Genomic DNA, 13,550 nt, shown 5'->3' with positions numbered 1-13,550 from the left:
TTGCCTGAAAACTGGCAGGGATGGAGTCCTCAGGCTCTTGACCCTGATTCATGCAAGGTTTGCACTGAATGAATACCCAAAAAACGTCCTTGTGACACATGCTGTGCAGCATATGAAGGGGGGAGTAAGAGCAGCTGGCTTAGCCTCCCCTTTGCACTCCAGGGCTGAACAACGGGTGGGAAGCCCACTGGGGCAATTTTCCTTTCTGGGCCCTGGAATGGCAATTGTCCTAAGTGCAGGACTGCAGAGGCCACAGAGCGCAAGGGATACAAGCTGGAGTCCTACAGGAGCCAAAGTACAATGGAACGACATGACTCGACTATACAACAAATATAGTAAAACTTCTTGTGACCTAAACAACTGCCCATCGTACCTGCTAACAACCGCATCCATCAAGTTCAAAGCTAACCTGATGAACTGGCTACAATCCACGCTCACAGATGGTCACTTCCCACCAGAACTAGGCGAGATTATTATCACCCCCATACCGAAAGATCCCAAAGCTCCAAACAATAATCCAGCCAACCACAGACCCATCGCTTCAATCCCATTATATATCAAACTACAAGAAGGTCTGGTAGCACAATACCTCACCAACTACCTAGAAGACCACAACATACTACACCCATCACAATCAGGATTCAGAAAAAACCACAGCACAGAGACACTACTTGTATCTCTAATGGATATTGCCCGCCAACACCTCAGCAAAGGGAACAGGATACTACTTATCCAACTAGATCTTTCAGCAGCTTTCGACCTAGTGGATCACAACATACTACTCCAGATACTAGACGCCATAGGGATCTCAGGTCTGGTACTCAACTGGTTCCAGGGCTTCCTTAAAACTAGAACTTATAAAGTAAAGACAAAAGACCACATATCTGACCCTTGGTCAAACCCCTGTGGAGTACCGCAAGGATCTCCATTATCACCCATACTTTTCAACCTCTACGTATCCTCACTGGGCACCACTCTAGACTCCCTAAATATAGTCTCATTCAGCTACGCAGACGACATTACAATCCTTCTCCCCTTCAATACCCAAGACCCCAATTCATCAGGACGACTGAAAAAAACTCTGGAAACGGTAGAAACATGGATGACCAACCACAAACTGAAACTGAACACGGATAAAACCAAATTCCTGCTGATAGAAAAAGACAAAGAACCTACCTTAACTAATCTGATGACAAATGCAATCACATACCCAATACAGCCAGCACTCAAAATCCTGGGAGTAACGATAGACAGGAGATGCACAATGCAGACTCATACTAACAAAACCATCCAAAAAGCCTTCTACACCATGCGCAACCTGCGAAAAATAAGAAAATTCTTTGACAAAATACAATACAGGATCTTAGTCCAATCACTTGTACTAGGACTTGTAGACTACTGCAACAGCCTTTATCTACCCTGCCCCTCTTACATGACCAAACAACTACAGACAGTACAAAACACAGCACTCAGACTTATCTACTCGCTAGGAAAATACGATCACATCACTAATGCCTATCTCGACTCACACTGGCTACCGATACAAGCAAGAACTCAATTCAAACTATACTGTCTATTATTCAAAGCACTAAACGGAACAGCACCTCTCTACCTAAACAGCCGCCTAAACCGAAACCTCTCAACAAGAGTAAGGAGAACCCAGACTCCATTCACCTACCCCTCACTCAAAGGCACAAAACGCAAAAAGCTATATGACAACCTACTTGCTACACAGGCCGCGAAAATTGACCCCATCATATCCAAGCTGCTGACCACAACTACGGACTACAAAGCGTTTCGAAAAGATATAAAAACCATACTATTCAAAAAACACATCCCAATATTATAATCTACCCTCATCTTCTCACCCTTCATAACCTCCTGCAACTCACAACCAACTGCAATTTCGTCCCCATAGGCAACATCTAATCTAGCTGCAACGGGCGATAAGCCAATTCATATCTAGAAACACTGTTTCCCCAAATACCGAAAAACCAGATATAACAACCTAGGAACAGACGATTTTTTGGTAACATAAGACTATGCTTTGTAATATTATGTAATGTAACATAAGGTTATGCGTTGTAATATAACATAAGGTTATGCTTTGTAATATCATGTAATGTAAGTTATGCAATGTACTGGAACAATAATGTAAAATAACATAAAGTAACTCTACGTAAAGTCTTGTAAAGTTATGTAAGATAAATTATGTAAACTTAATGCAAGTTATGCAAGCACGGTAAGGATAATGTAAAGTAACACAAAGTAACTCCACGTAAAGTTATGTAAAGTTATGTACAAAAAGTTATGTAAAGTTAGGTATGCAAAGTTTGTAAAGTTATACAAATAATTGTATTGTCATCGCCTGGAAATGACCAGCCATCTTCTAATGTAATCCGCTTAGAACCGCAAGGCACAAGCGGAATAGAAATCACTAATGTAATGTAATGTTAATGCTGTCTAGTACACCATTTTTCAGGAATTTGTTTATTTTGATGTGTGGCAGTGCTTCAGGGGCGCAGGAGCTCCCAGATTGCATCTACCTTGCTGCCTGCAGCTGACCAGGCTCTAGGGGACCTCTCCGAGGGTGATTCAGATGATGGGTCTCTTTTTATGCCATTGCTTTTTCAGGATGTGCCCTCCCTGTCAGAGGATGCAAGGTCACAGTCAGGTGTGTTAGACCTTGTTGTGGCTCTCGATCCGGGGGATGATCCCACGGTTCTTCGATAATTAAAGTTCTCAGCTCTGTTGAACCTGATTACCAATTTCACTTTGGGAGTTAAACTTGGACTCCCAGCAGGTCCCCTCTGCTTGTTTTTCTATCATGAGTGGAGTGAGAGCCCAGGCTTCTATGTTTCCCTGGCATCCTGACATTAATGTGTTTGTCACAGAGCATTGGGGTACTCTTGAATGGTCCCTTAAAGTTGCCAGGACTATGGCTCAGCTGTACCGGAGTGGATTCCTTGATAGTGCAGGTTACAAAGCACACCTCCCTGCTGAGTGAGGGAGGTGTGATGTTAAAGGATATGCAGGATCGCAGAGTGGATGTGGTTTTCAAGAGGCTGTTTGAGGCTTTGGCTTTAGGAGTCGGAGCAGCCACAGTGGCATCCTTTGTGGCTTGTGTTGAGAGTGATGAGCCTTTACCCCCAACTCCTACTAGCAGGAGTGGATTATGTAGCAGATGCTATGTACGACATCATCAGAGTCATAAGCAAAGCTTTGGCTTGCTCAATTTCAGCTCACAGGATCAGGCAGTGGGCTAGTGACTCCATCTCCAAAGCTACTCTCAGCAGACTTCCCTTCAAAGGGCAAATGTCGGTCAGGAAAGGACTGGACCATCTTATGACCAGCATAGCAGATCGTCATCTGAAATCTTTGCCCATTAGCAGACCCAGAACTTCTAGAGTCTCGGGGCGCTCTGATTTTTGTGGCTTCAGGCAATCTCAGCCATACTCAGGAACCACTTCCCAGAGATCCTTTCCAGGGATACAGGAAGAGGTCTGCCAGATCCAAATGCAACCAGGCCTCCAGATTCCAACCTGCGTTGTCTTTCAAAAAGACACAATGACCCCAGGTCTGGAGCTTTCCCCTCAAGATAAGGGAATGGCTTTCAGACTTTCTGCAGGCCTAGGCTCAGTTATTTTCAGACTGCTGGGTTCTGGAAATCATCCAGAATTGTTAAAAGCTGGAATTTACCTGGCCCTTAATGGACTGGTTTGTGGACTTCCCAGTGGGTGGAGACCACAGTGAGAAGGTTGTTGAAGATTCAGGCCATAGAGCTGGTGCTGCCCAAAGACTCGGGCTCGGGCAGATATTCCATATACTTCACTATGTCAAAGAAAGGCTTAGATGATTGGAAACCCATTCTGGATCTTACTCAATGTCAACTCAGGGCTCCACACTTTCACATGGAGACAGTTCATTCTGTCATAGCAGTGGTGGCTCCAGGGGAATTCCTATCTTATTTGCATATTCCCATATTCCTGGACCAGAGAAAGTTCCTGAGACTTCATGTTCTGGAAAACCATTACCAGTTCTCGTCTGTTCCCTTTGGCCTAGTGACTGCCCCTCGCACTTTCACCAAGGCGATGGTGGTGGTGGCGGCCCACCTGTGAAAGATGGGCTTACAAATTCATCTGTACCTGGACAACTGGTTGATCAGGGCTCTGTCATTTGCAGAAAGACAGTGATTGGTGTCTCAGGTGATTGAGTTCTGCAGAGCCTGGGTTGGATAATAAACTTCTGAAAAAGCTAGTTGACTCCAGCCCAGTTCCTAGAATATCTAGATCTCTTGTTCAACATGGTGGATGGCTGTGTCTGCCTTTCAGAGGCATGCAGACAGAAACTTTGCTCTCAAATAACAAGCTTGCTAGCCAAACCAGGTCCCCAACATACAATGGTCCAAACTCAGTAAACTCTACAAAAAATACAGCCACGCATCCTGTGACCTCAACCACTGCCCACCATATCTCCTAACAACCTCCAGCGCAAAATTATGTATTCTACTTCTACAATGGATACAAACCATGCTCACAGACGGCCTTTTCCCAACTGACCTCAGTGAAATCATCATCACCCTGATCCTAAAAGGACCAACAGACCAACCATCCAACTACATACCCATTGCTTCAATACCCCTATATGTTAAACTAACAGAAGGACTAGTCGCCAAACTCCTAACCAACTATCTAGAAGACCATAACATACTTCACCCCAAGCAATCAGGCTTCAGAACCAACTTCAGCACAGAAACATTACTAAGCTCCCTTATGGGCACAGCCAGACAACATCTCAGCACAGGGAATAAAATGCTGCTTATACAACTGTACCTAACCGCAGCATTTGACTTAGTAGACCATAACATCCTACTGCAAACTCTAGACGCAATAGGTATCTCAGACAAAGTATACTCATGGTTTGAAGGCTTCCTAAAATCTAGAACATAAAGAGTAAAATCAGACAAAGTAAAATCCGAACCTTGGTCCAACCCCTGCGGAGTACCACAAGGATCCCCACTATCCCCAACCCTCTTCAACCTATATACTACCTCTCTTGGGACTTACCTGGACAATCTAGGCCTAACCTCTTACAGTAACGCAGACGACATTACCATTCTCATACCTTTTGACATCCAAAAACCATCATGAAAAATACACTACACCGAATACTAGAGGCAGTAGCGACCTGGATGAAAGATTACAAACTGAAACTCAACCCAGATAAAACAAAATTCATCCTCCTCGAAAATAACAAAGTCCCAACCATTACCAATATAGAAATCAACTTAATCAACTACCCCATTCAAACCACCCTAAAACTACTGGGAATGACCATAGACAGATGCTGCACCATGCAACCACAAATAAACAAAACAATACAGAAATCTTTTGCAATTATGAGAAACCTAAGACAAGTCCGAAAAATCTTCGAAAGAACCCAATTCCAACTCGTAGTTCAATCCCTAATCCTAGGCCTTCTGGATTACTGCAACATCCTATACCTCCCCTGCCCTGCAACAATGACTAAACAACTACAGACAATCCAAAATACAGCTCTAAGACTCATCTACTCATTAAGAAAACATGACCATATCACAGAAGCTTACATCAACTCACACTGACTACCGATTCAAGAAAGAATATTATTTAAATTCTACTGCCTACTATTTAAGTCTTTAAACGGAGACGGCCCAACCTACCTGAACGACTGCCTTATCCAAACAACCTCATCCAGACACAGAAAAATACACACCCCATTCACACACCCTCCAATCAAAGAAACCAAACAGAAAAAACTATACGATGGCCTACTAGCCACTCAAACAGCAAAATTAGATAACCAAATCTCCAACCTACTGATAACCACTCCAGACTACAAGATGTTCAGAAAAGAAATAAAAACTATACTTTTCAAGAAATCCCTGAAACAGTCTTATCAGTTACCTCCCTTCCTCCCACCTACTTCCTATTTCACAGATTTTACCTATCCTAATCCTTACCTCCTCCAGAAATCTCCAATGATCTTCCATTGTAACCCCCCGTTCATAACTCTTTTGTAATCCGCCTTGAACCGCAAGGTAATGGCGGAATAGAAATCTCTAATGTAATGTAATCAGCGTACCTCCCAAGTGCTAGGTTCCATGGAAGCCACAATAGATGTGGTTCCCTGGTCGAAAGTTCAACATAAGTTGCTATCACTTGGTCTGAGATACTCTTTGCAAGCACTTGGATATAACCCACTCATCCAGAATGACACACATCTACTAGAAAATATATTAGTTTAAATTTAATCCGCTGCTTGATAATCAACACATGTTCTGATGCATGAAAGGTGCTTGTACTAGTGTTGCCCAATTCGTCAAATTTTTGAATTGATTCACCGATTCACTTTGGTGACTCAGTTCATTGTCTGAGAAAATTGGACTCATCAATTCATCGACCAACACCCCCTACCTGGTGAGACCTGACAGCTTCAGCAGCAGCGGGTGGTTAGCAGCAGCATTATTCTGAATGGGCTGCTCATAGCCTTCCCTACTAGGGCCTTCCTTCTGCTGCATCACTGACATGGCAGAGGGAAGCCCTAATGGGTCAGGCTGCGAATAGCCTGTTCAGATTGATGCAGCTGCTGACCGTCCACCACAGCTGCTGCTTTAGGAGGCCTTGGAGGTATGTCAAGTCTCACGGTCGGAGAGTCGGTGGGGTTCTGCAGCACAGGAGGATGGAAAGCTGCTACACGGGAATGGTCAAGAGGGGAGAAAGCTGCTGCTCAGGGGGATGAGAGGGGAGAAAAGATGCTGCACATGGGGGGGACAGAGAAAGAATTGTTGGGAGGAAGGGGGAGATGCTGCATGGAAGAGAATAGTGGTTTGACCAGGGCACAAGGCAGAGAGAAAATGGGAAAGAAACAAATGTTGGATATGGCAGTGGAAGGTAGAGAAAAATAATTTTATTTTCTATTTTGTCATTATAATATGCCAGAGCTGGTGTTAGACAGTAAGCTTGAGCTAGGACCTAACGGAGAGATGAAAAGTCTTCTTTATTTTATTTACACCACAGCGACGGCATGGGGTTGGAGAGGGAAAAGGTGGGTCTGAAAGGATGTTTGAAAAAAAACCCATCTGATTGGGCAGGAAGAGCAAAATGAAAAATCGAATCGAAAAATGTTTCCCTGAATCGGGCCACACTAGTCTGTGCTGCTTTTCAGAGGTCAGTGAAGGGTCTCTTAGAGATGGTCAGTTCAAGACAAATCCTGAGGTCTGGATCTACTGCCAGGTATTACTTCCACTTACTTGAGATGACTGAGGGCTTCATTATCATACAGATTTTCCTCTGGCTTGTTAACTAAAATGGGAATAATTCCTTGCTTGTCACTGACAGTATCTCTGCAGAAGGCTTACATTGTTTGGGTTTGCGATCTTTGAAAGTCCACTGTGTTAACCAGTAGTTCATGAAGCCTAACCTTTCCTTGCAAAGAGTGTGTGAACATTTACCTCTTAAGTTTGCACACACAGAACTTGACTTCTGAGTGCCTGCTGCATGAAGGAATTGATATGGTCTCCAAGTGTCCTCTTGTGTATTGCTTGCCTTAGCACAAATGTGGCAGCTGCAGATACAGGGAGTGTGGGCTAAAACATCTCTGTTTTTACAGTGTTTGCTGTATCGGACAGACCAGGCTCAAGATGTAAAGAAGATAGAAAAATTCCAGAGTCAGCTCATGCGACTTATGGTTGCCAGGGAGCCCCGCAGTGTTGCAATGGAAATGGACTGAACAGCTGCTCCAAGAGGAATTCTCCAGCACTCGCTTCACTGCATTGGACTGGAATGTTGGGTCTTAAGGGGCTTCTGAGCCACATCGAGGGTTAGGAATTATACTTTCCACTGAAAGCCTCTTATTTATTGTTTTGGAACTCGAGAGAAGAATAACTTTTTGTGGTGTGGACAATCTTTTGCAGATACAAATTGAGCAAAACAGCCCCTTCTGCAACTTTTCTCCTTGCTTAAATGTCTTGCTTTGATCGTGTAGGACTGCTTGTCCTGCAAGTGGGGAGTTTTCCCTTACTCTTGTTTCCTATTACATCTCTTTTTCTGCTTGAACTGTTCTGCACTTCTGTTGTGGCATGAAAGGTCAAAGTTTGGCTCTCCAGTCTCTCGCTCAGGTGTGAGCCAGTCTTGTACTCCGATATTGCTCAGACGCTTTCCTGTAAGAAACGGCCACTGAAAGGGACAGAGGAAGTTCAATTTGCTTTCTCTGTGAAAATGTGAACACCAGTACCTCTAAAGTAATTTTGCAGTTTCATAGTTTTCTATCCATTTTTTGTTAGAAAATTACTTTTTTGTGGCTGAGTTTTAGGGACTGAAAAGGCAGCAAAGGGAAGTGCTGAGCAAGAATTGTATACATGTGCGAAATGTAAAATACATACCAGCATTGTGTATCCTGGCCAAAAGTCTGCTGCTTTTAAAAAATAAACATTTCCCACAAGGTATAATCAACTTCTTTGCTTCCCTCTAACCTAACCATCAGCTCTGCTAAGGTTTATGCTGTAAGTTTGTTGGGGTGTTTTTTTTTTTTCAGGTATAGATTTGTATGTATTTTTATTTTTTTATTTTTGGGGGGGAAACAAACAGTGGGGTATTGGAGTCAAAAGAGGCCACCAGTTAGTGTAAATTTAAAGGTAGTGAATTCCACAGTGATGGACATATTGAAAAAAAAATGCTGTATTTCTCATCCTTTCGATAAATTACCACAATGGTCTGCTACGATATGCTTTGTTTTTCCAATCAGTTGCTAACACTGTCAAACAAGGACAGCAAAAATTTGTTGCATATGTCCATAGCTTCATGGGCTGCAAATTCCCGGCTGTCTGCTGCTGTCTCCAGAGATGGGCAAAGGAAGGTAGAGGCAGGGCAGTTGCAGGATGGCTGGAATTGGATTTGATATACAACCTTTCTGTGGTTAGTCAAAGTGGTTTACATAGTATATACTGGAGGGTTAAACAACTTGCCCAGAATCACAAGGAGTTGCAGTAGGAATCAAACCCAGTTCTCCAGGTTTTAGGCACTAACAATTAGGCTATTCTTCTTGTGTTTCTGCAATGATGGGTGTAGAAAATGTAGTTATTAGAGGAGTTAGCAAGTGATTCACCAAGGCCCTGAGCCCCAGTTCCAATATCCGAAGCCCCTAGAGATATCAGCACATAAAAAGATTGTGGACAATATATAGTGATACTTTGGCAGTCACCACACACTGGGCTGAAAGAACAAACATTTAAGGATAATTTGAAAAGGGATGGAGAACAAAACAGAATATCCTTATACCTCTGAGGAGGTCCTTGAGTATTGTATGCAGTGGACAATGCAGCTAGAAAAGATTTAGAGAAGTGACAAATGCTATATTGGATGGACAGAGCCTTCCATTTTCCTCCATACGGAATGGGTGGTGTGGCCGTTTGTATTGAGCTGTTTACTATAGTTGAGAGATTCCTGTTTCAAAGATCAAATGGTAGCACAGAGTGAGAACTAAAATCTACCCCTCACTGCATTACTACAGCCAAAGCAGGCTTGACCAAATTCCTGTTTCATATAAGATGTGAGGAGGCGGAGGGCAGATCTGCTGAATCTCCCCTTTGAGAATGGCTCTTCAATCATAGGACCAATTCTCATGACTTAATCCTTTGAACTGAACCAATCGGGTATTACTTCCATGTTAGCCTTTCAACAGCCAATGACAGGACTTTATCATTAATGGCTATGGGTGAGAGCGAGACAGAATTGGTGACTTCCAGCCCCGCAGAAGGATGCTTTGCCAGGAAGGGAGAAGGACGAGGCGGGGAACGATAATCTCTTCTGGGCAGAGGTGAAAAATTTCTATTCAATCTGAGCTAACATCAGAAATGCTGCTACAGTGACAATCTGCTTGGAGCAGGTTAGAGTAAATGTGTAGTATTGAGTGTGTGGAAACCTGAAACATAATGGGCTCCTTTTACAAAGCCACGTTAGTGGTTTAACGTGCGCGCTAATTTGACGGCCGCACTAGCCGCTACCGCCTTCTCTTGAGCAGGTGGTAGTTTTTTGGCTAGTGCAGGGGTTGCATGTGATAAGTCACCAATACGGCTTCGTAAAAGGAGCCCAATATCTTACTGAGATACAGAGATTTTAAGTTTCTACATATTTCTTTAATCTGACCTTATGATTTGATTTGAATCCCAAGCACCTCTTGTGTATATGCATAAAGCATAGCACTGAGAAGGTATAAACAGATCCTGTTACAATTTGTGGAGAATGCAAGCAATCTGTTCAATTCCCTCCTTAAACTGTTATCCCAGATTTGGTAAAAACAGAAGCACAGCTTGAAATTAAAGAGCTTTATTGTAAGGAATTAACTTAATGGAAATTATAACGAGACATTTTAGTACAAATGGTTAGTGTGTAACTGGATGGCAAAAAACTATCTAAGTTCTAAGCCCTCTTTCTTTATTTCATTAATTCATCTATTTTATTCTTAGTAACCTTCAGCTATAGGATTAATTTAAAGACAAATCTATTACCCAAATGTTTCTCTTCAAGCTTTACGGCAGCAGTCCCCTTGTACCTCTGACTCTGGCCTTCAAGAGAATACACAGTTAAGATATGAAGCAGACAAGGTCCCTATTCTCATGGAAGGAATTTTTGAAGAGAGGAAAAGGCAAGACCTTGCCTAGGAAGAAGTGTCTACTCTCAATGATTTCTGTGATGCTTTTGTTGATAGAGTAGAAATTGTCAAGCCTTCAGTTGTAGAACTGTGTGATTGTCATAAGCAGTGACATTCCAGTTTCAGTGCTAGAGAAGGATAGTGTACGAGCACTGATCCATACTGGTAAAAATGCACTTCCTATAGCTTGGTAATTTCTTGTCCTACAAAGGATAGAATGCAGGACGCCTCTGCTCACACAGAGGTAGGGAAAGGACCAGAGAGCAAAATGAGAAAGAATGCCTGGAGAATTCTTGAGAGGCTTAAGGAAGATGTGAGAGTGCAGGAGAAAAAGGGGAATGTCCTTGAGAATCAGAGACCACATCTACTGTACTTGCTTCCAGTGTTGAGCATAGACCAGGGGTGTCAAAATCCCTCCTCGAGGACTGCAATCCAGTCGGGTTTTCAGGATTTCCCCAATGAATATGAATGAGATTTGCATGCACTGCTTTCAATACATATTCATTGGGGAAATCCTGAAAACCCAACTGGATTGTGGCCCTCGAGGAGGGACTATGACACCCCTGGCATAGACAGAATGAAGGAAATCAAACTGAATCTGCTTTTGTTGATGTGCTTTTAAGAAATATCCCTCCCATGATCTCACCTAGAATAAAACAATCAGCACCATGTTGCAATGTTTTACAGTATACCAACTTGGATCAATAATGCTGACAGTTTAATTCTCTATTAAAAAATACAGCGCAGGCCTGGTCTGGACAGCTTTGTAACAAAGCCTAAATTTAACCTAACTTCCCTATAGATTTATAGTCCCAAAACTAACCTTAACATCTTTTAAAGATACCTTATTCTGAACCATGCTCTTCCCCCAGTTTTTAGTTTAAAAGCTGCTCTATCTCCTTTCTAAGAGTTGCTGCCAGCGGCCCGGTGGCACCCATCTTTATGGAATAGGCTCCCCCTTCCCTAGAATGTCACCCAGTTCCTAACAAATCTAAAACCCTCCTCCCTGCACCAACATCTCACCCACACATTTGGTTTAGCTTCAGTGCTGTGGCTATTTGCTGCTCTTACTATATATATATAGTAGGTTGCTTTGTCTAAAGTGGGGGGTGATGGTTGATCAGGTGCATTGGGCTGAGATGGACAGATCCACGCACAATAGTCAAGAATTGGAATTAGCTAGAATAGATTTGAATGCCATAATCTGGACTTTCAGTTCTTAGTGTGACCGTTAGTGGTCAAATAGAAAGCAATATTCAACTATGTGAAACTACAGATATATGGTTTATTTTTATATACTGTATTTCGGTGAAAAATTCAAAATTGACATAGAAAAAAATGCCAAATTAAAGGAAATGCAATTCTCAAACCAAGAGCCTAAAATGTAATTTTTAAAAACCCCAATTATATACATAAAAAGGAATATAAACCAATCGGGTCGGTGAATGCAAATTGCTACATTGCTGATAAGGGTATGGTCACCAAAATGATTTAAATTTAGGATAGGATAATTCCAGTGGGTGCTTAGCCATTTCTAATGTAGCATCACAAGTTGCAGGTCTACCTAATGGCTAAATGTATTTTGATTTTACTTTAGTATACTTTGACAGTCTTCAGACACTGTATCTGTCTAAATTTGCAGACTTTGTAATGTCTCATTGAGCATCATCCTGGAATACATAACACTGAACACCACAAGGTTAGACAGATGGTAACTGGAAGCCACCAGCGTATTTAAAATATATTAGGTAAAATTTAGTTTTCCAAAGAAGCAGCTGTCCTTAAATAATTTTTATACCTTGCTCGCATCTTTTTCAGCAGCAGCTCAAAATGAATTACATTCACGTCCTCTAGGTATAATCCAACCTGGAGCCCACTTCCTTTTTTCCTTGTCCTCCTCATCCTGGACCTACGAGAGGGGGTGCTGGAAAGTTCTTGGCCCAACCAAGGAGGAAAGGATGTGGAGCCATGAAACTTACAAGTTATTCTACATCTTCATCCCTAAGTTCAACACACTTGGCACATCGTGTCTGAAGTTTCTGGAACCCTTCCAAACAATACTCTGATGTCTGATCACTGAAATAGCTCCGCTGCTGCAATCATCTTTGAACCACTCAAATTGTTACCTTTCAAACTCTCTTTAAGGTTTGGAAACAGAAAATAGTCAGGTGGAACAAGATCAGGTGAGTAGGGTGGATGGTTTGTATCAAGTTAGGATACAACCTTATCGCAAACATGTACTATAATTATGTCAGATTGTAAACTGTATATTATGTTTAACCTATAACCCATTCTGAGCTCTGGGGACAACAGGATATAAAATGAATGAAATAAATAAACTGCATCAAAACATTCATTGTTTTGGCAGCCTTGGGAGCAGGTGCATTGTCTTGCAAAAGCAGAACTCCTTTCCACGGCTTCCCCCTCCCTTTTTTTCTTTTCTTTCAATGCCTCCTTTAATTGGCACAGCAAGTTACAGTAGTATTCTGCATTAACTCTTTGCTCCTGTTGGAAGATAGATAATCATTATACCACCTTCCTGATCCCAAAACACCGGCCATAACTTTTGGGTCTTTAATTTCCTTGGCCTTGGAGAACCTGAGTGCCACCATTGCATGGACTGTTTTGTCTTAGGATCATGGTGGTATAACCATGTTTCATCAACAGTAACTAGTCATTCCAAAAAGTTGTCACCAGCTGAAAATTAGATTTCAGATTTTTAAAAATTTGATTTAATCGCTTATCCAATTTCTAAGCGATGTACAATCATAAAATGGGTTCAAAAATAAAAACTTACATTCTATCAAATTACTCTATAAATACAGGCAATAGGGATGGAAGGGGAGAAATACTATGGAGAT

General features: G+C 42.2%; 1 protein-coding gene across 1 annotated transcript in view; it reads left to right on the top strand.

Moving 5' to 3' along the window:
- SRP9 (signal recognition particle 9) overlaps positions 1-8,485 on the top strand; it is a 28,388-nt gene extending 19,903 nt beyond the window's left edge. The window contains exon 3 of the mRNA XM_033938127.1: positions 7,651-8,485. Within this exon, the coding sequence (XP_033794018.1) occupies positions 7,651-7,770 (120 nt within the window). The 3' untranslated portion in view covers positions 7,771-8,485. The remainder of the gene's footprint in view (positions 1-7,650) is intronic.
- Positions 8,486-13,550: the final 5,065 nt, after the last annotated feature.

The sequence above is a fragment of the Geotrypetes seraphini genome, chromosome 3 (assembly GCF_902459505.1).
Source record: "Geotrypetes seraphini chromosome 3, aGeoSer1.1, whole genome shotgun sequence".
In the NCBI taxonomy this organism is placed as follows: Eukaryota; Metazoa; Chordata; class Amphibia; order Gymnophiona; family Dermophiidae; genus Geotrypetes; species Geotrypetes seraphini.
Note: the sequence above shows the minus strand (reverse complement) of the source record. Positions and strands in the feature narration are given on the sequence as shown.